Source organism: Telopea speciosissima, chromosome 9 (genome assembly GCF_018873765.1).
Source record: "Telopea speciosissima isolate NSW1024214 ecotype Mountain lineage chromosome 9, Tspe_v1, whole genome shotgun sequence".
Lineage (NCBI taxonomy): Eukaryota > Viridiplantae > Streptophyta > Magnoliopsida > Proteales > Proteaceae > Telopea > Telopea speciosissima.
Window position 1 is genome coordinate 7,239,288 of NC_057924.1, and position 23,959 is coordinate 7,263,246.

At 38.1% G+C, this 23,959-nt stretch overlaps 1 protein-coding gene across 1 annotated transcript; it reads left to right on the forward strand.

The window, feature by feature from the left end:
• The first annotated feature begins 1,080 nt into the window (after positions 1-1,080).
• Positions 1,081-23,049, forward strand: LOC122640621 (protein disulfide isomerase-like 5-4). The gene is made up of 15 exons (XM_043833835.1): positions 1,081-1,324; positions 2,342-2,432; positions 2,752-2,846; positions 4,509-4,566; positions 5,222-5,403; positions 5,547-5,604; positions 6,830-6,870; positions 6,970-7,044; positions 12,750-12,806; positions 14,057-14,123; positions 14,285-14,428; positions 15,084-15,308; positions 22,394-22,558; positions 22,636-22,713; positions 22,788-23,049. Exons 1-15 carry the CDS (start codon positions 1,284-1,286, stop codon positions 22,863-22,865), a joined length of 1,455 nt encoding a protein of 484 aa, XP_043689770.1. The 5' UTR covers positions 1,081-1,283; the 3' UTR covers positions 22,866-23,049.
• The last annotated feature ends 910 nt before the right edge of the window (positions 23,050-23,959 follow it).

Here is a 23,959-nt window from a genome sequence, read left to right on the forward strand (position 1 = left end):
GAATAAGCAACCCTTACCAGTAGACTCTGCTCCAGCTTCTTCCTTTGGCCACGATGACACTACTGTCATGACAGTTAGTATGGTTGGTTGGATCACTTCCATTTCTCCAATTGAAGGGGCAGACGTGCTCCACAAAAGCCCACAAGTGTCAATAACTATTGCTAGACGTGGTGACTCATCTCCTACTTTGAAGGATTTGGTGGATAACCATCCCATGGGTGACGTGGCTTCAAAGGGGGACCCACAACCCATTCCCACCTCTATTGACCGTTGAAAGCAGTGGAAGAAGTGTGCCAAAGCCATCTCATCCTGGATTGAGTGACAAGACACAGAACACTGATCCACTAGGCAGTAGACCCTCTGTGCGCACCATGGGCCAATCTTTTGGGTCGAAGTCTCATTGGAACCGGTTTGCACTATTACAAGATTCCCAACAGCAGTGAATGATCTTGATGTGAGTGCTTCCCCGCCTACCATCACACGAGAAAGAGAGAGAAGTCTGGGTTGGAGGAATAATTCTCACCTCCAATTCGCGGGCACCTCCAATTCCTCCAATTCCTCCACTTCCTTTAATAGGGGGAATGGACCCCACCTTGGGCAATGTTTTCGAACAGGGGGTAGGGTGGTCATTTCGGGCCCCATGTGAGGAATTGGAAGAATTGGAGGGAGGCAGTGAATTGGAGGGGACAACGATTCGGGTTGGAGCACCATGGACATACTTTGGAACAGGAAATGGCATAAACACGTGGAGCTATATGGTGATGGGATCTGGTCTTTACACCTTAGCCACGTGTCATACTTTGGAACAAGAAATGGCATTGCAAACTGTTTAGCTTAGGGAGGGAAGGAGGGCCTCGTAATTCATAACTAACACTACTGAGACTGGTAATCGACTAATAATCGCAGTCTAATTTTAACTCTAGGCCTTCTTTTATTTACAGAAATATCCCTCAAAACTGGAAGTGCTCTTCTAAGCATCGTGATTGCTGCTTCCTCCGCATGAAAAACGGCACGAAACGGAAGATCCCCAGACAATCCTTACACATTATTGCAACTTTGCCTTAGCCGCGGTGGACCTTTCAAATCCAAATAAAAGGGAAAACCGATCCGTGAATCGTCATTCGAGCAGCGAATCTGCTATTGCTTTTTCGGTATTATATTGATGAGGCAAAACTATAACGGAGATTCACCATTTCTTTGCTTTCCTCCACCCTGAAGAGTGAAGATTTCGCTCCTTAGTATCAATTTTGAAGGATATTCTCTCCGTTGCTGAATCTGTAGCCATGATTTCCACTAACAGGCTCAAATCGGTCGATTTTTACAGGTTAGATTGATCTTATTTTGTTTTCATTTACTGTGATTTGAAGATTCAGGTTTTAGTCATTAGTTCTCAATTCCTATCTGATAAATTTCGATGAGTATCATTGAGAATGTCTATGTTTCTAATAGTCTTGTTCTTAGATCTGATATCAAGAAATCGAAATTTGAACTGGTTTAGACTTTAGATTGAGGAGCATTTGAGTTTTGGCTTTTTGAGTGATTATGCTTGATTCATTTTATAACAAAATTAGTTAAAATGTTTAACTGTAGTTTCTGAGACTCATACGCGCAGTCCTTCACAAAATAATGTAATCTGCGGGCGGGGGGGGGGCTGGCCTGAATAAGGAAACGCTACATTTTTGTATTTCTATATTTACATGAGCTATTGTTGTATGTGTTTTGGATTTTCCTAGTATACTTGGTTTTGCACCTCACAACTCATGTTTAAAACTCTGATGTGAAGTCAGATATGGAGAATGTGATGCTTGCACACACACTAAAGGGTTCACGCTTTATCATGTATTCCTTATGGTGGTTGTTCTCATGAAATGGTGTTTTAAAACATTCAAGTTGTACTTTTAAGTTCCAGCTAATTGGTTGTTCTAAATGAATGCCAAGTCAGCTGGGGAACCATATCGAACACCTTGAGATTTTATGCATCTCTCTGCCCCATACTTCGTTGCAGGGAGAGGTATCTATTGAGACATGGGGTTGATCACGTATATCAGAACATACAATGAATTACTCAAGAATTTGCATATCCTTTTTCACTGTGGATAAACCATTGGTTCTTGTTTTCTGGAGTCCCAATAATTCCATCTATGGTCTCCTAGTGGATTAGTTGTACTGGGTTATTTCTTAAAGGCCAATGCAGCTGGTCTGCATCCTCTATTAATCAACTGCTTGATTGAATGTGCTATCGAGAGTTGACCTAGATGTCATTTGAGTTTGATTGTTGGTTACATAAACTCTTGTATGATCATAGAAGTCCTGTTTTGTACTTACCAGCTTCCCTCTACAGGAAAATTCCCAGAGATTTAACGGAGGCATCACTATCAGGTGCAGGATTATCCATAATAGCAGCGTTGGCAATGATGTTTTTGTTTGGAATGGTGGGTTCACTAGCACCTTTTGAAGCTTCAGAGGTTGATCAGAATTTAGTGTAATTTTGGTTCTTCTGCTTTCATGTTTAATCACATTATTTATTGATGTATTATGTTTGTCTGGGAAATTATCAGTTTTTTGGTTAGTATTTTTCTCTCTTTATCTCTTAATTGTTTCCTATATTTATCTGTTATTGCATTTCATCATCACTTTCCCCTTGGTACACTGTATCATCGATGGTCATTCAGGTGTTGTTATTTCTGTTCTCAATTCATTGAGTAATTTTAAGTGTCAATAATGGATCGTTTTTCTGTTTTGATATTTCAGGAACTGAATGATTATTTGAAGGTGAGCACATCTACATCTGTTGTTGTTGATAAGAGTTCAGATGGGGAATTCTTACGCATTGAATTCAATCTCAGGTATATCCATCTCATTTAAAAAATTGAATATAAATTCTGGGTATCATTTGTACTACTTGAGTACTTTCCCAATACTCAACTTTGAGCCGTCTTTGTTTATAAGTAATTGCTTTATTATTGTGCACCTTTGATGTGTCTTGCAAGTTTTATTTTCACATTTTATTGCTTTGTATTTAAAATATCTGCCTCTATTATTGCTGTTTATAGTTATCATACAACCCACTAGGCTCTGACTAGGGGGTTAACTCAGTCAATCATTCAATCTATTTTAATGTACATTCTTTCTAGGATAAGTTTTACCCTTACGTTGTTTTGGTGTAAATCTTAGCAAAATGTGATTTTTTTTATCAAGAAAGTTTGTCTAGATTCACACTTTCAGTTGAAAAATGTGATTTCCTACCAAGTAAAAGTTTTAAATTCATTATTCAGTGATAAAAGTTTCTCATTTCAGCACTTTCCTATTTATTGTTTCCTTTGCCCTTGATACGGATGCTTAGACTTGCAGAATTAGAATTCTGACATGGATGCTGTTGAAACATGATAAGCTTGGTTCCCTGTATTGCAAAAATGATGTGATTGCAAAGTTTCAATATGGGTTACCTAATCATGTTTCTTCTTTGTGAAATAACGATGTTGGTATTGACCAAGAAAGATATCATAGTTGTCGCGGCATCTAGGCGACCCAAGGCATTGGAGGGGGCCTGGACGCAAGGCGACACCAACAAGACGACTAGATGCCAAGGCATTGCCTAGGCAACACCTTGACAACTATGAAAGAATTAGTTATAGGATTGCAAAAACTTGGGATTTTAAATGAAACAGGGTAGGGCTTTCACTGAGCAGTGTTTCACTGGCTAAAATTCGTGATAGATTAATGGAATTTAGGGGTTTAAGGTACTGATCAGTTGAGAAAGAGTGATATGAGGGATTAAGCTGTAAAGAAATTATAAAAGAGATTACCAAATCAATGATCTAACTGTTCAAGTCCCATAGTTCAGTAAAATATTTGCATACTTTAGTAGAATCTTTGAGTCAAGCCAGAAGGTGGATCAATTAGCACTGGAGGGTCAGTCCTTTTTCTGGTGGTTTCAAGAATTTAACTGGTCCAGGTACTGGCTTAATAAATCCATCTACCTCCAAGGGAAAATTGATCAACATGAATTACCGATTCCTGGATATGGGTGAACAGAGTGATAATCAGAATAGGAAATATTTAGACCCATAATCCACTAAAACAGAATATTGGACATGAAGCATAATAAATACTAGGAACACAGTTGTTGGGGCATCTCTGTTATTTGAATAGTGATATGTTATGGAACCTACTTGTTGCCATTATTGTAATGTGAATTTCCTGTAAACTGAAGGTAGAACGGCTGTTCTCTCCAACACCCCCTCAAATTTTGGTAAATTTTTTAATTTCCTGCAAGATTTGTTGGAGATTTTTGAACTGTTTATTCATTAGAGAAATGAACTTTCTAGAATGTCTCTTGTAGTGTAATCATGTGCCTGACTTTCTCTCACATTTACTTGAGCCATCACTTTGCAAGATTTAGTTTGTTTATGATAAACTAGTGTCACCAGTTAATTTTTAAATTTAGTTATTGTCTTTTTCTGTAGTCTGACCCTTTCTCAATTTTCTTTTTCTTTTTCTTTCTATAGTTTTCCAGCTCTCTCATGTGAATTTGCTTCGCTTGACGTGAGTGACGTGTTGGGAACTGTAAGTTTTTGTCCGTTAACATAGTTCCAGTTTGGTCAGTGGCTCAGTGCATTCATTAGGTTTATGAGAATTATCATCCTCCAAGGGGCATTTGTTTTATTTTGAAGAGTGAGCTTGTTCAATTTGCGTTGTTAAGAACCCCATACTCTAGCTAAAATTTATATGTTTGATTTTCTTTTATGCATTTAGGGGATAATGATCTGGCGTTATGTATTTATACTAACCCTACCCTTCCTGAACCCCATTCATGCCAAATCTATCTGGGTATCCTGACGGTATTAACCCAAAAATGAAAAGAGTAACTATGCCTATGGCACACAAAGGCCAAAACTATTTTCTTCCTCTACTCTGCAACCAAATATGCCCCTTCAAAACACTTCAGAATAATAATAATTTTGTTTTGCCACAAAGATCACTTCATCGCTGAATTTTTGTGGTAATATCACCTGTTGCGGTTAAAGTCAAATCTTGTTATCCTGTTTATGACACTGAAACATTTTTCATCCCCTTATTTGCTTTTGCTTTTAAAGTTGCATAATCTTGTTCATTTTATTGTTTTTAATAATTTCTCAATCGTTCCCAGAATAGGAAAAAAATTTGAAAGTAATTATGTACTGCCTGAAAAGTACCTGAATCTAAGTGCACTCATTTGCAGAACAGGTTGAATATAACAAAAACAATCCGTAAGTATTCAATAGATGCTTTTTTAAATCCAACTGGCTCCGAGTTTCACCCAGGGCCACTCCCAGTCATTAAGCATGGAGATGAAATTGATGAAGGAAATGGTGAAGGCTCTTTTTCACTCTCTGCTGATAACTTTGACAGATTTTCACACCAGTAAGAGGGCCAACTCTGAATTGTTAATCTCTTATCACAGTGGTTCAATGCCTAATATTTTCTGAATTGAATTTTTTGTATTATCCATTTTGTTCCACTTTTATGGCTGGGAATTTGAGTTGCCATAAACTTGTCTTTTGCAGGTACCCAGTTATGGTTGTTAATTTTTATGCTCCTTGGTGCTACTGGAGTAACCGGCTGGTACCTTTTCCATCTATTCTTCCTCTTCTTCACCCTCCTCTGATTCTATTTGCATTCCATCTTGATAACAGTCAGTGTAGGTGTTTGCTTTAGTCTTTAGAGCTGAGGCTTATTAGCAACTTGTATTTGCACATTCTGGTAGTTATTTTTATCTTTTACTCATTGGGAACTTGTCATATGTTATTGATTGAATGAGAATGGATAGTGGAGACCTTTAGCATTCTGCCATTGTTTAGATTTCCCTATTTTCTTGCTCCTTTGTTTTGAAAGGATACATGTAGCCAATCCCATTTAGTTGGGATAAGGCTGAGTTGTTGTTGATGATGATTTTCTGTCTAATGTTTCCCACTTTTCCTTCAGAAATGCTCAAGGTGATTATCATCTACTGTACTGTCCCCTTTGCTTAGGCTATTTGGATGGATATTCTGAGAGCTGCTGAGATTTGCCACATTCCAGCAGATGATATTTCTCTCTTTTCAAATTGTTGGGTGCTTAGGTGCTTCGGAACAGGGGCAAGAAACTCTGGATTTTAATTCCTAGGGGCTAGGGCCATTATTTGGAGAATACAACACGCCAACAATGGCATTATCTCAAAACTATCCCGTGCTGATGTGCTTGTAGTTCTACCCATGATAATGTGTTCTTCCCCCCCCAAACAAAAAAAAGAAAAGAAAAGAAAAGCGGTGGAGATAGCAGCTCAAAGAATTTTGTTATGGTGTGTGTATCATAATAAGCTATAACCACCCAAGACAACCAATATCTACATAAATAAAAACATTTAGATATTTTTGTTAACACTTCAAAATAATTTTAAAATATTTAAGAAAAAACTGTATAATACCTCCCGTGCCTGAACTTTTTTATATTAGGAGTTTGTTGAGTCTGACACCTCATGTCCAACCCCCATAACTGTATGTATGTAGCATAGTTCCTCCTTTGGCTTTTATATATGTCTTCATTGATGTGTAACGACATTACTTATATTTCAGTACAAGAATGATGTAAGTGCGCATTTTCAGGTGGTCTGTTTAATAAGTACACTTGAAAATATTGAGTATTTCTTTCTTCCTTTTTAAAATATTCTAAACATGCTTAGTAATGCATTTTATAGTAGTTGATGGATGTTCATCTGGATATTGATATTGTGGTAAAAATGCTTGTTTTAATTTTGAGTTCTTGCTTTTCTTTATCCTACTTATGCTTCACTTCTGGTCATTTGTTTCAGAAACCTTCCTGGGAGAAGGCAGCTACAATAATTAGAGAAAGGTATTTGGTAACATATCTTGTTGTTCCCTTCCTGAAAAATACACTTTCCTTATTCTGGAAGGTGTATTTCCAAGAATCTCATACACTTCCAATTTTCAGATATGATCCTGAATTAGATGGGCGTATTATCATGGGCAAGGTTGATTGCACTCAAGACAGTGAATTGTGCCGGAGGTATTCTCCAGATTAGCACTTACTCATCTCTGAGTTGATTCTTTTGGGTTTCTACAGAAATATATAAATATTATTGCATAGAATTTAATTTTGTTTGTTTGGGGGGTCAATAAGGGGGATCGGGATCTTCCTCAAACTTTCTGTCATATGATACGTCTCATATGACAGCCTCTTTACCCTTTTTGGACAAATTGGGCAGCAATATGAATCCTGTTTTGTCATGTGGTGTTCAGAATTAATGCTACAGGGTTTGGATCAGGGGTTTTTGTGATGCCGGCTGCCAACCAGACTAACCAACCCTCCTCCTTTACCTTGGTTTGGGACTGGCAATACAAAAGCACTGGTGGAGTTAATCATTAAGACCTCTCAAAAAGTTGCAGTCAGCCTCACTGTCTGCAGTTTCACAAACCCCAGACCATAAAATTTTCTTGGGGAAATATGATCCCCCTCCCCTCTAAGTTTCCTTAATATCAACCCAATACCCAAGTTTTGAAATTGATAATGCCCTCCCCTATTTTTAAAGATTCTATCAACCTTACCCTGACCGTTAAGAATTGCCATTTAAGTGATGACGTAGGCATATCCAATTTTTCTAAAACCCCAGATTACCCTTAATGTAATTTTATTCCAATTTTGCCCTCTTCAACCCAAAACCCCATTTCCTCTCCTTCCTCTCTACGTTTCTTCTTCTTCTTCTGCCAGCACCACCATCATCGCCACCACTGCCGCCACAGATCCTCTTCCACCACCACCACCACCACCGCCGAACCCCATTTCCATCTTTTAACCCAGCTCCTCCATCCCTCTCTTGGACTGGATATTACCCATCTCTTTCTCCATACGAAACTGAAACCCAAGCCCTCATCTCCATCTCCAAACTTCTTCCTGCCTTCTTCTTCTTCTTCTCCAAACACCCTAACCGACCCATCTCTCTACTGAACTTCAAAACCCATCTCTCTTTTTCTTCTATTAACCAAATTTATCATCACACCGTGACCCACTCCCTTTCCAAAACCCCAAAAAACGATACCCAAAATTCTGGAATCCAAAATTTGCAGGTTTTGGGAGATTTCAGATAGCAGCCAAGATATTGATCTGATGCCCACCAAACTAAGGTCGAAGGTTACCTAGGAGATGCTCTTTGATGTCCCAAAAGTTGGGGCTGAACAGATTACAAAATCAGATTTAATTAACAAATCAAACCAGGCTGAAATAGATAAAAAAACAGAGAATCCGCTGGTTTGTTAAAACTGAAATTAAGCTTTGGAGATTTGATTTCTGTTATCTTTTATCTTCAACCATCCACAATCACCCCAACTTCCGCCTTTCACCCTCCACCCCCCACCCAACTTCTATTTGGCTTCTCATTTCCATCTCTTTACCTTATCTCTTCCCTACCTTCTTCCTTATTTTCTTTCAACCCGAACCCTTGTACATATCAGTATGTCACTTTGACAGAATTAGGATTTGAACTCAGGATTCAAGAGATTTACTTTAACACACTCAAAGGACTTGGATGAGCTTAAGAATCCCATCGAGTGGAGATAATATATCAAGGGATAAATTCTGAAAATTTCAAGTTAAACAGATGAATATATTCTAAGATATGCCAATTCTTGATATAGGGATCAGATGTAGAGATTTATCAGCATAGACCAAACCTAATCTCAGACCAGCCTTCAACTACTGTTGAGTAGCCCTTCTAGTTTGATCTCCAAAATATCAGCAGCAGTTGTTGTTCGCCCATGAGTTTCGAGGCTGCCGGCCCTCCTTTTGGCCGCCACAAGGGGCGGCGGTGGGTGAATTGAAACCCTAATAGGGTTTTTTCCTTGTTTGTCGATTTGGGGAAGACGATGGGGAATATTCTCCGTCTAATTCCCCTCATTATAATTTTTAAAAAAAGGTTTTCTTTAAGTTAAGTAATTGGGATTTGCTATCGTGCACTGCTGAGAAGGTGCTAATGTGCACCAGGGTCGGGTTGGTGGATCCACCCATTAACTCCAATTTAAAAAGGGTAGTATCGACTTTTCATAAGCTATTTTAACAGAGTTAGTCACTTAAGGTACGGTTGATAGAATCTTTAAAAGGTAGGGGAGGACATTGTCATTTTTTAAAACTTGGGTATTGGATTGATATTAAGGAAACTTAGAGGGGAGGGGGATGATATTTCCCCAATTTTCTTTGGGCAAAGTTGCGGTTTGATGCAACTGGCCAGAAGTATTGACCTTCAAAATTTCATCAATTCCTACAATCGAGGTTCTAAATCTCGGGTTTCGACCAGCCCGAAACCGACATATGGTCGAAACCTGGTACTTTTTCCTAGCCAACTCAAGACTGGCTTCGAGGCCCAGAAATGGTTTTTTAGGTCTGATTTTTTGTACATAGCTTATTTTGACATTGTAAACACAATGCATGAACTATTTAAAAAAAAAAAAAAAACACTCAAAATGGTACTTGTGGTTATTGACCCAAGTTTACTAGTGTACGCTGAAGGATAACACTAAACCTGGTATTAGAAATACTTAGTTCACATAAAGTAAAAGTACAAGAACCCTAAATAATACATGTTATCCAAATAAAACATTAAGGTGCTCCTTTCTTAATTTCATGCGAATTTTCTTGGTGGGTCCAATCCACGAGTTGCGTACCACTAAATATTTCAGAGCCGTTCCTCTGAATGTACCACATATGTATCCCATAACACGCTTTGGACCCAATTGTTCTAATAGTTCATAACTGACCATCTATAAGCCCCATCATCAACTTGTATAAGATATCCCAACCTAGGGAAGGGCTCACTATGACTGTAAGAAGTTGGACCCGACACACATGGCTAGGATGGATACCCGAAGATACTATCAAAAAATGAAGACCCAGCACCTGACCCATCCCCATATCCATATATAGCAGCAGATGTATCATGATCACTCCCACATCCAAATGAACCGGTGCTCTTGAAGGATGGTCTACCAGCATATCCACCATATGGTCCATACCTAGCATATGATGTTGATCTGACACTCTCGAAGCCACTATCATGATGTGATGGACTAGGGGTCTCTGCTATCAAGGATGGCGTGCAACAATGCCAAGTTCCTCTAGTTTTTGGGTAGAAAACACTATTACCTTTGAGAAGAGAGGTTCAAACACTGGATTAAGAGAGTTGATGTAGCTTGTAGATTCACCAAACGAAGAAACCTCTCGAAGAAATCCACACTTTTGAGCCAAACTCCCACTCCTTGTGTCGAAACCACCGAGAGAGTGTATGTTTCGATCGAAACTTGCGAGAAATCCATTTTTATATGCCAGTTTGGGTTGTTTCAACTGGTTTCGACCGAAACCAACCGAAACCCTGTACTTTTTAAACTCCCACCTTAACTCGTCCCAGTGGTTTATGTTGGTTTCGACCGAGTTCTCTTTCCATGCCTACAACCATAGCAGTCTACTACAGTTTTTGGCTGGTGCAGTGTTGACTATTTTTAGGACAAAACTCTGCTTTTGACAATTTTGGCTTTTGTATAATTCCAGATGTTCTCTATAGAGTGATGATGCTAGTGGATTTCAATCACAATAACAAGATTCAACAATATCTTGAGCATAAAATTCCAGATATTTGCAAATTTAAGTAGAATTGAGAAGACATAGCCAATCAACAATCTAGTATTGAGAAATCAGAAATTGATTTGAGCAGCGACCACCAAATAAGAAAACAAGAACCAAACAGCTGGAATTTAAGCCTAAACAGTTTACAACAATTAATGATCTTTCATATACTTCAACACAAACAAGCTAAAGCTCAACACAATCTCAAAACTAGACAATCAAGATGAAATTCGTACTCATGCTCCAATTATTAAGTTCCAATCACTAAATATTGGAAAACAAACACTCTCCTTGACTCATCCAATGTCTCCTACTCTTATTTGAACCAAGGTTCGAAAACTCGGGTCTCGGTGCCAACTCGGACCCTTGAAAAACCGAGTCGAGTCGAGATCTCGCCAAGTTGGTGCACTCTTTTTTTCCCCCCAACTCGAAGCCTCATTTTGGTGGGTTTTAGACCTAGTTTGGGTCTGAAACTTGGTATTCAGCGTATTTTAGGCCATTTAAACACAATGGCACTATCAGATTTTACAAAAACAAAGTCCAAATAGGAGTTTCACTTAATGGGAAAGCAGGATCAACACTTATACTAGAAACCAAGACAGACACAGGACAAACACATTTATTTATGCCTAATATCATTTAAGTAAATGCTTTTGTAAATGCTCTTGTATTTGTATTTCATTTACTTAAGATATTATTCATAAATAAACAAATACCCCTTATTTGAATCCAATAAAAATAGTTAAAAAATCAAATTCCAAAAGGAAAAGAAGTCAACCCCCCAGTTCAAGAACAAAAACTGGATTTTCGGCAGTAGGTGCAATTTTCAACTTTCTAATGCTGGGGTTTTTCTCAAATCTAAAAATTTCATAAATCTTAATATATGCCCAACAAGTCCAAGATTGCTAAAATCTGATTTATATTGAAAGAGTTATGTACCGGTCAAACTTAATTCGGTGTGCGTGAATGTTGTCAAAATCGCTCTGAATGAAAATAGTTTTTTGGACATCAAAACAAATGAATATTTTACCGCACTTTTGGTTTTTAGCAATGTTTTACCATATTAAGATTTATGGAATTTTTAGATTTGAGAAAAACCCCAGCATTAGAAAGTTGAAAATTGCACCTACCGCTGAAAATCCAGTTTTTGTTCTTGAACTGGGGCGTTGATTTTTTTTCCTTTTGGAATTTTATTTTTTAACTATTTTTATTGGATTCAAATAGGGGGGTATTTGCTTATTTATGAATAATATCTTAAGTAAATGTAAACATTTACTTAAATGGTATTAGGCATAAATAAGTGTCTGTCTTGGTTCCTAGCATAGATAGGTGTCTGTATACCAAGATTTTCCAGCAAGATCTTGAGATCTGGCACTCATATAAAGGACCTAGATGGGCATTTTCCTATGTCAAACCGAGATCCGAGATCTCGGCGAGATATTGACATTTTGAGACTCGCAGGCAGTCTCGTCTCGGGATTTCGAAAAACCAAGAAACTCGGCGAGATCTCGAACTATGATTTGAACTTGAAGTATCTAAAACAGAAAGCAAAAACGCATTCGAGCTCAAACTAGAAGATTCTCTTTGCTTCTCAGTCTTCCATTGCTGATAGATGGATAATCAGTGACATGATGACTAGGACATCTCCCCCCCCCCCCCCCCAAAAAAAAAAAAAAAAAACACAGGTGGGTGGGGGGGGGGAACTCCTAGCCTTAGATGAAATAGTGAGTTTGGACGTTCATTGGTGCTCTTTCATCATAAATGTTCGCTGCCACTCCTTTTGGTGATCATTTTCATTTGTGTGCGACTCCATATGATAGTTGTGTTGCCATTACTTATATATTTTATGTGGTTAGAACTTGTAAACAATCATCTCTTGTTAGATGCTTTTTGGAATTTGGGGGTGACTTTCCTTGTTTTGGATTTGCAATGGTTGCTAAACCAAAGAAAATCCTTTATTATTGCATGTTCATGGAGAGTAGAGTTGTTTAGAATGTAGATTTCTTTCATGATAATAATTTATGCCGTAATTTACCAAAATGTGGTTGCTGCAACATATTTCCTCTTTTGGAAGTTAAACTGGGTTTTGTGATGATGTACAGGAATCATATCCAGGGGTACCCGTCTATCCGAATTTTTCGTAAGGGAAGTGATGTTAGGTGAGAGACACATTTATTTATTTATCGGTTATCATGAGCATTAGATACATTGAAACCTTAATATGGTAGAACGTGGGTTTTTTCATTGTGCTTCTCAAACCATGTCAAATCAAAGGCCCAAAGATTGGTCTGGGAGAGAGTATATATATATATATATTTTACCACAGAGGTCCCTGTTAAAAAAATATGATCCATTGTTTCTCCTGTGGTATGATTTTCCTCACAGTGAGAGATTGAATAGAATAAAACGTGCTGTAACCTGGTGCAAGTCCCGCTTTTGTAGGGTTCTGGGAGGGAGAAATTGCATAGAATATGAAAGCCAATTTAACATATCATCAGTGTTGCTGTCTGTTGGATTGTTTTGAGGTGTGGTTTGGTTCTGGGACTGTGTTCCTTCAACATTTTCTTGTTTCTTTTGCGGACCTTCTCTCTCTCTCTCTCTCTCTCTCTCTCCTTGCATGCATGCAATTAATAATAATTCACTAAATGTCTGTTGCGGATGCCCTCCCCACCCCCCAATTAAAAAAGGGCCAGATCCAATACCATCACAAGCTTCCTGATGATGATGCATCTATACATTCTACCCCCTGTTATTTTTTTTTCTTTTTGCAGTTGATGATCTCTAGGCTTTCAACTCTCTCTCTCTCTCTCCCCCTTGCATTCCTTTCCAACATTTTCACTAATCTTGTGTTGCAGATCCATCCCCCCACAAACCACCCCCTCCCCCCCCCCCCCCCAAAAAAAAAAAGAAAAGAAAAAAAAAGACAAAAAAGAAAAAAGAAAGCCAGATCCAAATTGAGCATGATCCTCCCTTGGGGGAGGTGAGTAATGACAATTGTTTTTTCCCCAACTCTAATAAGGCGGGCATTCACATTTCATTAAAAAAAAAAAACACTTGCTTGTATCTGATATAGGGTACCACCTAAGAATATGAGACATGGTGTCAGACCATGCATGAGCATTTTGTGCTGGGACATGTTCAATGGTGGGGTCCAACCCTATAATTCTGATTTCACAAAACCAAAAATTTTCTGGCATATGTTTATGGATCTTTTATTTGATTTTTCTATTTAAATGTTTTCCATTCTATTTTCCTAATATTTTTCCTAGCATTCACATTGTCACGTAGAATCATCATGGTGAATCAATTAGCATTACTTTTCTACATTCAATACACCGTTATGGCATTAATATGTCAGGGTGCTATTAAGTGCACTTTTGTCTTTAAATTTTTTTTTTTCCTGACACAGGCAAGATCATGGACACCACGATCATGAATCTTATTATGGAGATCGGGATACAGAGAGCCTAGTTGCGGTATACATTATTTTAAAACTTGAATTAGAAGCATTCTGTCTTAAGTTTGATATTTTTGTCATGCTGGAGTCAAAATTTAGGCCTGAATATTCTAAATATCATGTTTTATTCATAAGGATTGGATTCATGGATTGTTCTTTAATCTAAACTCTCTGTTACAGACAATGGAATCATTGGTTGCACCTGTACCATTGGAGTCCCATAAGCTTGCATTGGAGGATAAGTCTGACAATAAAACCGACAACAAGAGACCTGCACCATTGACGGGGGGATGTAGAATTGAGGGTTTTGTGCGTGTTAAGAAGGTAGAACTATTCTATATACAGTTGTGGTTAACCAGGTGTAAGTGTTAATGAATGTTCTGCTGGGTATTAACTTGAAACTTCTAGGAGCATAACTAAGCTTCTGTCTGATTGCAAGTAAAGGGAAATGAAAAGCAGTGAATTTAGTTTTAAAATGTAGATGGAAACTCTTGTAATCATGATTGTGTAACTAACTTAAAATCTTACCAAATATGGTAACTTTCAAGTGAATTCTATATTTTCCTGTTCAATTCCACTTCCAAGTGATTTGGTTGATAAGTTAATTAGTAGAAGTAGAAAGTTTTTTGAGTTAGTGACAGTCGTTGGTAATCATTAAAAGGTTTTCCATTTGGTTTTTGTTATAGTTTCATTTCCCTTCCCTTCACTTCCAACCAGGTAGTCCCTAAGATTTTTTTCCGTTTCAAGAAAAAATATATTTTTGCTTTCTTTATTATGCTTCTTTTGCCTATAAGTTTGCATCTTTGCATTGTGGTGGATAATTATAAGATAGATTCATGATTTATTCCTTCTAAATTCCACTTTACTAGTACTTCTGGTGTAATAGTTAAAAGGTCAGACAGAAATACTGAACACAGGAGGAATTTATATCTCACAAAATTATAAGCATGTGATATGGATCTGCATTTGTGTTGTGAAGGTTCCAGGCAACATTGTTGTCTCAGCTCGTTCAGGAGCTCACTCTTTTGATGCTTCTCAAATGAACATGTCACATGCTATCTCCCATTTTTCATTTGGTAATAAGATATCCCCAAAGGTGCTCCATGAAGTGAAACGGGTGACACCTTATCTTGGTGGAAGCATTGATCGGTTAAATGGTCGGTCATACATTAGTCGCCACGGTGATGCGCATGCTAATGTTACTGTAAGTTTTAAAACTTCCTCGAATCTTTCTATATTCTATGTGTCTTTTACTCTAGACTTATTTGTATCACAGCTACTACCTTGTCGGTTAATGGAATTGCAGCACGGTACTAAAATGATATGCAAGATCTCAAGGAACTGTTGCAATGTTTATTTTCTAGAGTTTTGTGACCATCAGACCATGTACCAAACTCCAATGGGTGCATCATGCCTGCAGGATATCTTGTTTAGGTTTCCTTAGTTTTTTGTATTTTCTTAATATATAAGCTATAACACTGGTGATGTCTCTGTTAATCCATGGGTATATGCTGTTAAAGTATAGGAAGGTGGCAAATTGTATGATTTGTATCTAGACAGGACACAGAATTGTAGTTGATAACTTGATATTGAATCTGCATCTATCACTACCTTACACAGAGAGGATGGTTGGAACCTACTATTTGAATTTGATGCATCTTACCTAGCTCTTCCTGGGTTCCAACCCACTTTAAGTAGTCTATTACTTCATAATCTCTGCATCTGTCACGTAGATGACAGAGAAAGGGAAGATGGCTTCTTCCTAACCTCTTCTATATAGAAGCATCTCTTCCCAAAAAATGCAAAAGTGATATAAGGTAGCTCCATTGATGACCAGTACTAGTTTATTAACGGATGGTCTTGATTTTCTTTGAGTGATCTCTTGATTTAAGTCAAAAGTCTTATGATCCATATTTGCTGCTAAATGTTCTTTTGTTTTACTTGATTAATCAAAGATTTTATTGGTAACGGCTTATCATACTAACAAGGGCCTAAAAGAACTACTTGACATGGAAATAGGTAATCCAGTGCTTCGGAGGTGACTGTTGTAAAAATATCAAAGATAACTAATGGTTAAATTAGGAGATATGAGCGTGGACCGAAAATAGAAACTAAGAAAAACCAGAAAATAGCAAGTAAATAAAACTCAAATAACTTTCAATCCACCAGTCCAATGGACATCAAACTTGGGTCGAGTGGAGTAGATGGAGTAAGGAATAACATAATCAAACTCAGCCCAATCTAATGGATAGATTCTTAGAAAACAGAGATTGAAATTCAGACATATGTGCTGTAAAATACTCCTATCGCAGAACTGAAACAGTATGTAAAATTATTAGAAAATAGGAGAGATTATGAGGGCAACAACAAAGGATTATTAAGACACAATAAGATCAGATTCACCCAATAACAGTCCACAATAGGGAGAGAGTTGCTGGAAAACCTGCAGTAATGGAAGAAAGAGAAGACAAGAAGATGAGAAGATAGAAGGGGTTATGACCACCTATGTCCTGCGGGAAAGGATTCACCATCTTAGGTTGCCACTTGCTTCACCACAAGGGCTGTGACTGATTCACCACAGTGCACGCTATCACATAGAGCTAGTTTTCCAAAACATTAAATCTGTGGGCTAGTGTGCTCTTTGCTCTTTATTTAATAACCAACAAATTGATTTCAAGAATAGAAACTCTGCTTGCTACTTGGCTACCAAGCAAACACTAGAAAGGATCCTTAGCTCTTACAAGGAAAATAGAAAGCAAATAAAAATAGAAACGAGGATGGAATCCTTCTAGAGGTTCCATTGCTATTACATGCAGCAAGTAACAAAATTAAAAAATTCTACTTAATATCTTAAAAAATTCTACTTAATATCTATCTTAACCACTAACTCTTTACATGCAATTAGAAACTAACTACTTAATCCAGTATGGGCCTTAAATCCCTAATATTTGGGCTTATAAAATTGGTCCATTACAATAGAAACCCAAAATTACTTACCCAATGACCCATATAACCCATTGGGGACTACTTCCACAGCCACTCAGATGCAGATATATCACCAAAAGAGGCTTATTTTGATGGGAATAAGTCTACGGTTAGGTTATATACATGTTGGGCCTTTGATCCCATGGATTTTCTATGTAACAGACCACTTTTATGGGCCTAAAATATGGGTAATTAGGTTGCATACGGGATTAGTTGTTTTAGTTCCATACTTAGTTTTACTTTGGTGTTTTTGTTCATTAATTGAACCGGTTCAACCAATGGTTCAATTTAAGTGATTTTAATAGTTTTCTTTTAAGTCTTTAGTGAGGCCGGATTAAGACTCTGTTTTGAGTGTATTTCAGTTTCCTAGTCAGTTTAGGTTACTTAATAGGTTAAGGATTGGATTAGGCCTTTCCTTTTTAGTGTAGGATTCTATTTTTGAGTCTTTTATATAAGGTTGTAAGGGGGCAAAGCATGGAACATTGGAACACGAATTTTGATATTAATGAAAAGCTTTTGCTGCTCTTCTTTTCCATTGAATATTTTTGTCTTGTATTTGATCAAGGTTGGTGGGATCGGTGTTTGATCCGATTGACACCTTGCGGTGGGCAGCCCAGGTGGTTCATTGATGGGATTGGTGTTTGATCCAATCGACACCTTGCAGTGTGAAGCCCGGGTGGTTCTTTTGAAGCTCTCCTTCAAGTTCTAGTTAAAGATTCAATTTTTATTCAAGTTTCTCAATCAAACAAGCTGCTGCCAAGGAAATTCTGCAACAACAGTGAGTTTGATTCATTCCAACCCTAACCTTTCTTCTTCTAATCCTCTAAACCACCAAACCATAACATTCCCCCTTTTTGTTTTCTCTTTTCCCAATACCTAAATTCTGCCCAGTCCAAACCAGCCAGCAAAATCCCTCCTTTTTTGGAACGAATTCTCTTCTCACCATAAGGAAAAATCGATCCAAGTTGCTCCCTCATCTGACCATTATAAACCCTAAAAATACATCTTTTCCTCTTTTCAAAAACCCGAAACCCTAACCCTAACCTTGCTGCCCATTCAAGTTTACATACTTCCCTCCATCAAAACATTTCAGGATCTTCACTGATAGACTCCTCTACATCAACTTGACATAACCCACACATCAAACCCTAACCCTAATTTCACCCAAAACACCTATTTTAGCCTAGCCGATTTAGTATTCATAGCAGATTCTGGTTTACTGGCTTCTAGTTGGTCTCCTACCAATGTAGGACTACATTAAATGGTATTAGAGCATGGATGAACATGGCAGGCCCTTGCTGTCACCTACACCCAACCCTACGGCATGAGTTATTGAGATGTTTCAGCAACTACAAGTTGAACAGAGAACTATGGCTGCGGAACAAAAGGCTATGTCTGCTGAACATGATGCAGATGGAATATTAGATCTGAAATAATATGGTGTAGGTTCAAGAGAAAGAAGAAGAAGATAGGTTGAAGTTAAAGGAGATAAGGGGAAGAAAATATGGGAGACAAAGAAAAACAAGATTAGGGAGAGGGGAGGGATAGAAGGTGATCAAACGCATTTGCTGATTTCCAATGAAATCCAATATTCAATTCATTCTTCAAATCTTCTTTTCATTGTTGGATTACATGAGTATATAAAGAAAATAAAAATGACTCTTGGATTCCAGCATTAATCACCTAAAAGCTAACTGCAATAAAGCATTAAATTACCTAGAAACTAATACCAAGTAAAATTAATTACATAACACAAACTTTTGGACTCCTACATAGAAACTTAAAAGACCCAACTTGAAAACTGAAAAGTCTAATTAAAGCACCTAGAAAAAGAAATCAACTCGTTAACTAAGCTTAGGAAAATGAAAAGACACATTGGAATATTAAAAGGTACTTTAAGAAAATTAAACTCAGGTCTGGTAGCTCTTTGGAGTCGACTCCATGAGCCCCAACAACAATAATATCACAGGGACTAACCCTAGCCAGCTTAACTTACGGCTGGGCTTAATTGAGGTTGGTTCTTGGCCTTGCGGTTTGGGTCTAGTTCTAATGTGGACCAAAATAGCATGGGGGATCTTCTTTAGGCTTGATACTGCATTAGAACAAAGGACTATCAATGATAGGTTGCAGCTAATTAAGCAACGTCAAGTTACTCCAGTTAGGAACATCAACATACCACTTGAAGAAGACAGATATCAAGGACAATCCCAAGTTTCTCGCCCTAATAGAAGGAACAGAGAATATAGAGACTACATGGAACAGCCTAGACCTCCAGAGGTGTTCGAGTTGAGGGAATATGATGACAGACTAGATCCACATGTATTTTATGATTGGTTAGCTGCTAGTAGTCAAGCAACCAGGATCCCACTGGTGAAGGAAACACACACCCAATGCTGGTTCGGTTAAGGTGTATATGACAGGCTGAATATGAAATATAGAACTGGTATAGACTAGTTTAGATGGTATAAAGATAGGTTGAGTAGGGTAGATCGTTGGTTGAAGTTCAGGTTCAGATTTGAAGTACCTTTGTTGATGTTGGAGGGACAAGTGGTTGATGTGATGAACTTGATGAAGGTAAACGAAGATAGATATGTGGCAACTAGAGATCCACTAGTACCCAGCTCTTGGAGATCTACCAAGGCCACCACCAAGGAGATCCACCTTGGATATAAACGCTGAATCCACAGCCCACCTGAGTCCACAGTATATAGTCCTTCAAGAGAAGATTTCTTTTGTTAAAATTCTGGTGTGCTCTAGAGAGCCCATGGTTTGTTTATTCTACCTGTCTGATTGATGGGTGTTGAATCTTGGTATCACAGTTAGTCTTGAAGGTCTTCACCTGCGTATGAGTGAAGATCATGATTGGAATCTGAATTCATATTTCTAAGACTCACAAGTGCTTCTTAATTTCTTAGTTGTACATTAACAATGTCTTTAGAGGCCTAGACAACTTCTTAAGTTAGAAATATCCTACACAGGGAAAAACTATTTGAGCGGTTTACTTTGATAACTTATCAAATCTGTCCAAGTCTCATTTGTCCCATTTGGAATGACGATATGGCAGTTCTGACTGTTGAATAAGTACATGGTTTAGATCAGGCACATCAGATTTCAGAGCATAATTCAATCAAATACCCTCCTGTGTATTGGCATGCATCCCCATTTATGTCCATGCATACCTATGGTATCCCGTCTACTGCTGTGCACTCTCAGTAGAAACCTCTATTCTGCCATTTGGCAAACTCTGTTGGGCTGAAATTTTACATGTGAACGGTGAACCTTGGGGTCCACGTGTCCACAAATTTCGTGCCCCATCCAATCTGCCAGTTGGCAGATACTTGTGCTGCCTTGATAAGTGTATCAAGGCAGACAGTAATATTCTTGAAGTAAACAGATATAAGATCACTGATCAAATAAAATTCTATTGTAGACTATGTCTAAGGGGGGCCAATTTGAGACCAGAACCGGGCGCTAAAACTCAGGACTGACCCATCCAGATACTAAATGGGACAGTTTTGGGAGGTGATTTGGAACCAATAAATGGGTTAGGATGGTTCTGGGATGGGCTTCCCAATGGGTCCAGAATCAAAAGACCAATAAGAACCAGCTCAAACCGGAACTGCTAGGACCCGTTTGAGATGCATACTTATTTAGGGTTTGTTAATACTTAATAGTTATAACTTATATAAGGGTTATGTCATAATTACAAATAAAAACCAAGGGTTGTGTATAGAAACACTTATATTTGAGTGTTTGAGACTTTGAGTGCCCAGAACCATTAAGGAACCGGAAACTAGTTGTAACTTATACAAGGGTTATGTCAATATGTCATAATTACAAATAAAAACTCAGGGTTGTGTATCAAAGAAACACTTAAATAGTGTTTGAGACTTTGAGTGCCCAGAACCATTAGGTTGCGTAAATCTATGGAAAGTATGTCCATAGATTCATGATTCCGATCTAAATAAATCGTTTGGTTGCAATCGGAGATGAATCGATGGAGATTGGGTGATTTCCCTTTTAGGTAAAAATTGGTGAACCAACTGAATTCACCTTAATAGGTGATCTCACATTTGGTTTACATAAATCCGGTTCACACATATAAACCCAGATTCACTTTTGGATTTACAATTATCGGGGAGAGAGAAAAACGAACTCAGTTGAAGGGGAAGGAGAGCTTTTGCTATCGGTGAAGCTCACTATCGGAACCAGGTTATGTCGTAATTACAAGAAAACACTTATATTTGAGTTTTTGAGACTTTGAGTGCCCAGAACCATTAAGAAACCAGAACTGGACTATTCCGTTATTAAATGGGATTTTGGGATCATTTAGTATACGTGACAGTTCTGGGATTACCCCCTTTGGGACCGGAACCGTCGCCCTGATTACCCGGAACTGTCCTGAATACCCAAAACTGTCCCATATGAGACACCCTTGACTATTTCTACTTTCTAGTCTCTAATAGCTTGCTGAACACAATCTTGGATTATACATGGAGCACGATTCATGAACTCTCTCAAGGGGTTTGGGTTGTGGGATATGAGACCATGGGAATGGAAGCCCATCATCCGGCTACTCAGCTCAATATGGTACATCAATAGGCTCACTTTGAAGCCTGTTGAGCATGGATCAGGGATACAGTAGTGGATCAGTGGAATTGGCCGAGACCGGTCTCCATTCCAGCTGATTCAAACGGGGTTTTCAGGCTGATTCTTGGGTGCTTAAGCTGATTCTGGTCGATTCCCGGCCGAACTGGCAAATTCCAGCTGAATTGGAATCGGTGGAGGCCGATCCCGTTGCTGAGATTCTGCTTCCTCGAATTATGCTGTTGAGTGACCCAGCTTGTACTGGCCAACAATGGTGAACATGGGCCTCAGAGCAGGCTTTTCCCTAGGTATCTGTTTCCAATTTTTTGCCGTGTCAAAATTTCAGTAATTTATTCTTTGCAACTTGTAGATCATTAATTTGATATTGGGCAATTACTCTTGTTTTTATCCTAAATTTGTCATTATTTTAATTTACTAATGTTTTATAATTATGTTTATTAGAAGCTAAAGCCGACCCCATTTAGTTGGAATAAGGCTGAGTTGTTGTTGTTTATTTAGAAGCTATAGAAGTAATACACAATAGTCTGTGAGGTTGTTATAGAGAATTATGAGTGGCTTATTCTTGTGATTAGATAAGAACATATTATTAAGTGGTCGATTACTTTGAAATGTCAATTATTTTGGTCGCCCTGCTATGAAATGGCCATAGTATGAACATCATGTATATCTACAACTTTTTCATACTTGCATATGCAGATCGAGCATTATCTTCAAGTAGTAAAGACGGAGGTAATAACAAGAAGAACTTCTGGGGGGAAAAATAAATTGGTTGAGGAGTATGAATACACAGCACACAGTAGTTTGGTGCATAGTATACACATCCCTGTCGTGAAATTCCATTTTGAGCTCTCTCCAATGCAGGTCTGTGTCTACAGGTGGTATTTTCCGTACTTTTCACATTCCTGCCTGTTTTTAACCCTGTTTTCTTGTGAAACCAGGTCTTAGTTACAGAAAATCCGAAGTCATTTTCACACTTTATTACAAATGTTTGTGCTATTATTGGAGGCATATTCACGGTTGGTGTCTTCTGTTTTGTTCTTGTTATTCTTTATTTATACATTTTTCTGAATATTTATTCTGTGGGTTTCAGGTTGCTGGGATATTGGATTCACTACTACACAATGCAATCAGAGCGGCGAAAAAAATTGAATTAGGCAAAAATTTTTGATAGGCCAGAGTTTTCTTTCGGTATTGTAAGAAACCCTCCTGCCCTCCCTCTCCTTTGCGTAGGTCAGTGCTTTTGAGGAAATAGAGTTCTTCCCTGATGTAAACGAATGAATTATGAGGAATGCAATTGTAAGCCTCTGCAGCTGCTGCTAATATAGAGAATGATACAAAAGAAAGATTCCCAGCCCCCCCCTCTTTTCTCTTTGTTTTGAGGAACTGTGTACGATGCGTAATTAGTTCCAGGTCTTTGTAATGTACATTGAACAAGTCCATGCATCCAGATAGTGTAGTGCAAGGTTTAAAAATATGGAATTGAGGCATAGGATTGCTGTCCACTGATTCTGATTTAGATCAGATTGGAATTGGTCAGAATTAGCTGAAATCCCAGAGAATGGACTCGGGAAAAAGCAAAAAATTTCACAAATTTATAAATTTTAGAGTTTTTTATTCATAAGTCTTGTGGATCTAGTTACAGGAGGTGAGTTTCGTTGGTTTCATGCTATTTTGTCGACTAAAAGAAAGGGTAAAAAATGTCAAGAAATGAACATTTATGTGCATTCATGACAGATTCCAGGTAGGGTTTTGAGAATCAGGTATAAATAGAAATGTGGTTAAATTCCGATTCGAAGTCAGTACTTTTGACTACTTTCTCTGATTTCATTCCGGTTTTCTTAAACCTTGGTGTAGTGTGAAGACCTCTCAGGTTGACCAGTTTCAATAGCCACGTGGATTGCATCGTAAAATTGTTCTGGTATAAAATCTTTGATGGTATTTTGTTGTGTGTGTCTCGAATGGGATTTTTTCTGAGGTATATGATGGAAGCGGAGGGCTTGGAGGAGTATTTCTTTGTCTTATTTTCTTGTTGTGCCAGTAAGGGTGAGATGTAAGATTACCGAATCAGTTTGGGGGCAGCTTATGAAATCCACCTACTTTCCCACAGGGGATTTTATGAAGGCTACCTTAGGTCACAGCCCTTCCTGGGTTTGGCGGAGTATTGTAGAGGGAAGGAAAGTTCTTGAAGAAGGGTTGTACTGGAAGGTTGGGATGGGTGAAGATGTAAACGTTTTGAGAGACAAATGGGTCCCTGGTTTACCA

What these genes read in the sequence shown, in the direction of transcription:
- LOC122640621 (XM_043833835.1), top strand. Translation starts at nt 1,284, where the DNA reads ATGATTTCCACTAACAGGCTCAAATCGGTCGATTTTTACAG. An exon ending in AAATCGGTCGATTTTTACAG is followed by an intron (nt 1,325 to 2,341) that starts GTTAGATTGATC and finishes TTCCCTCTACAG; the next exon opens with GAAAATTCCCAGAGATTTAA. An exon ending in GCTACTGGAGTAACCGGCTG is followed by an intron (nt 5,605 to 6,829) that starts GTACCTTTTCCA and finishes CATTTGTTTCAG; the next exon opens with AAACCTTCCTGGGAGAAGGC.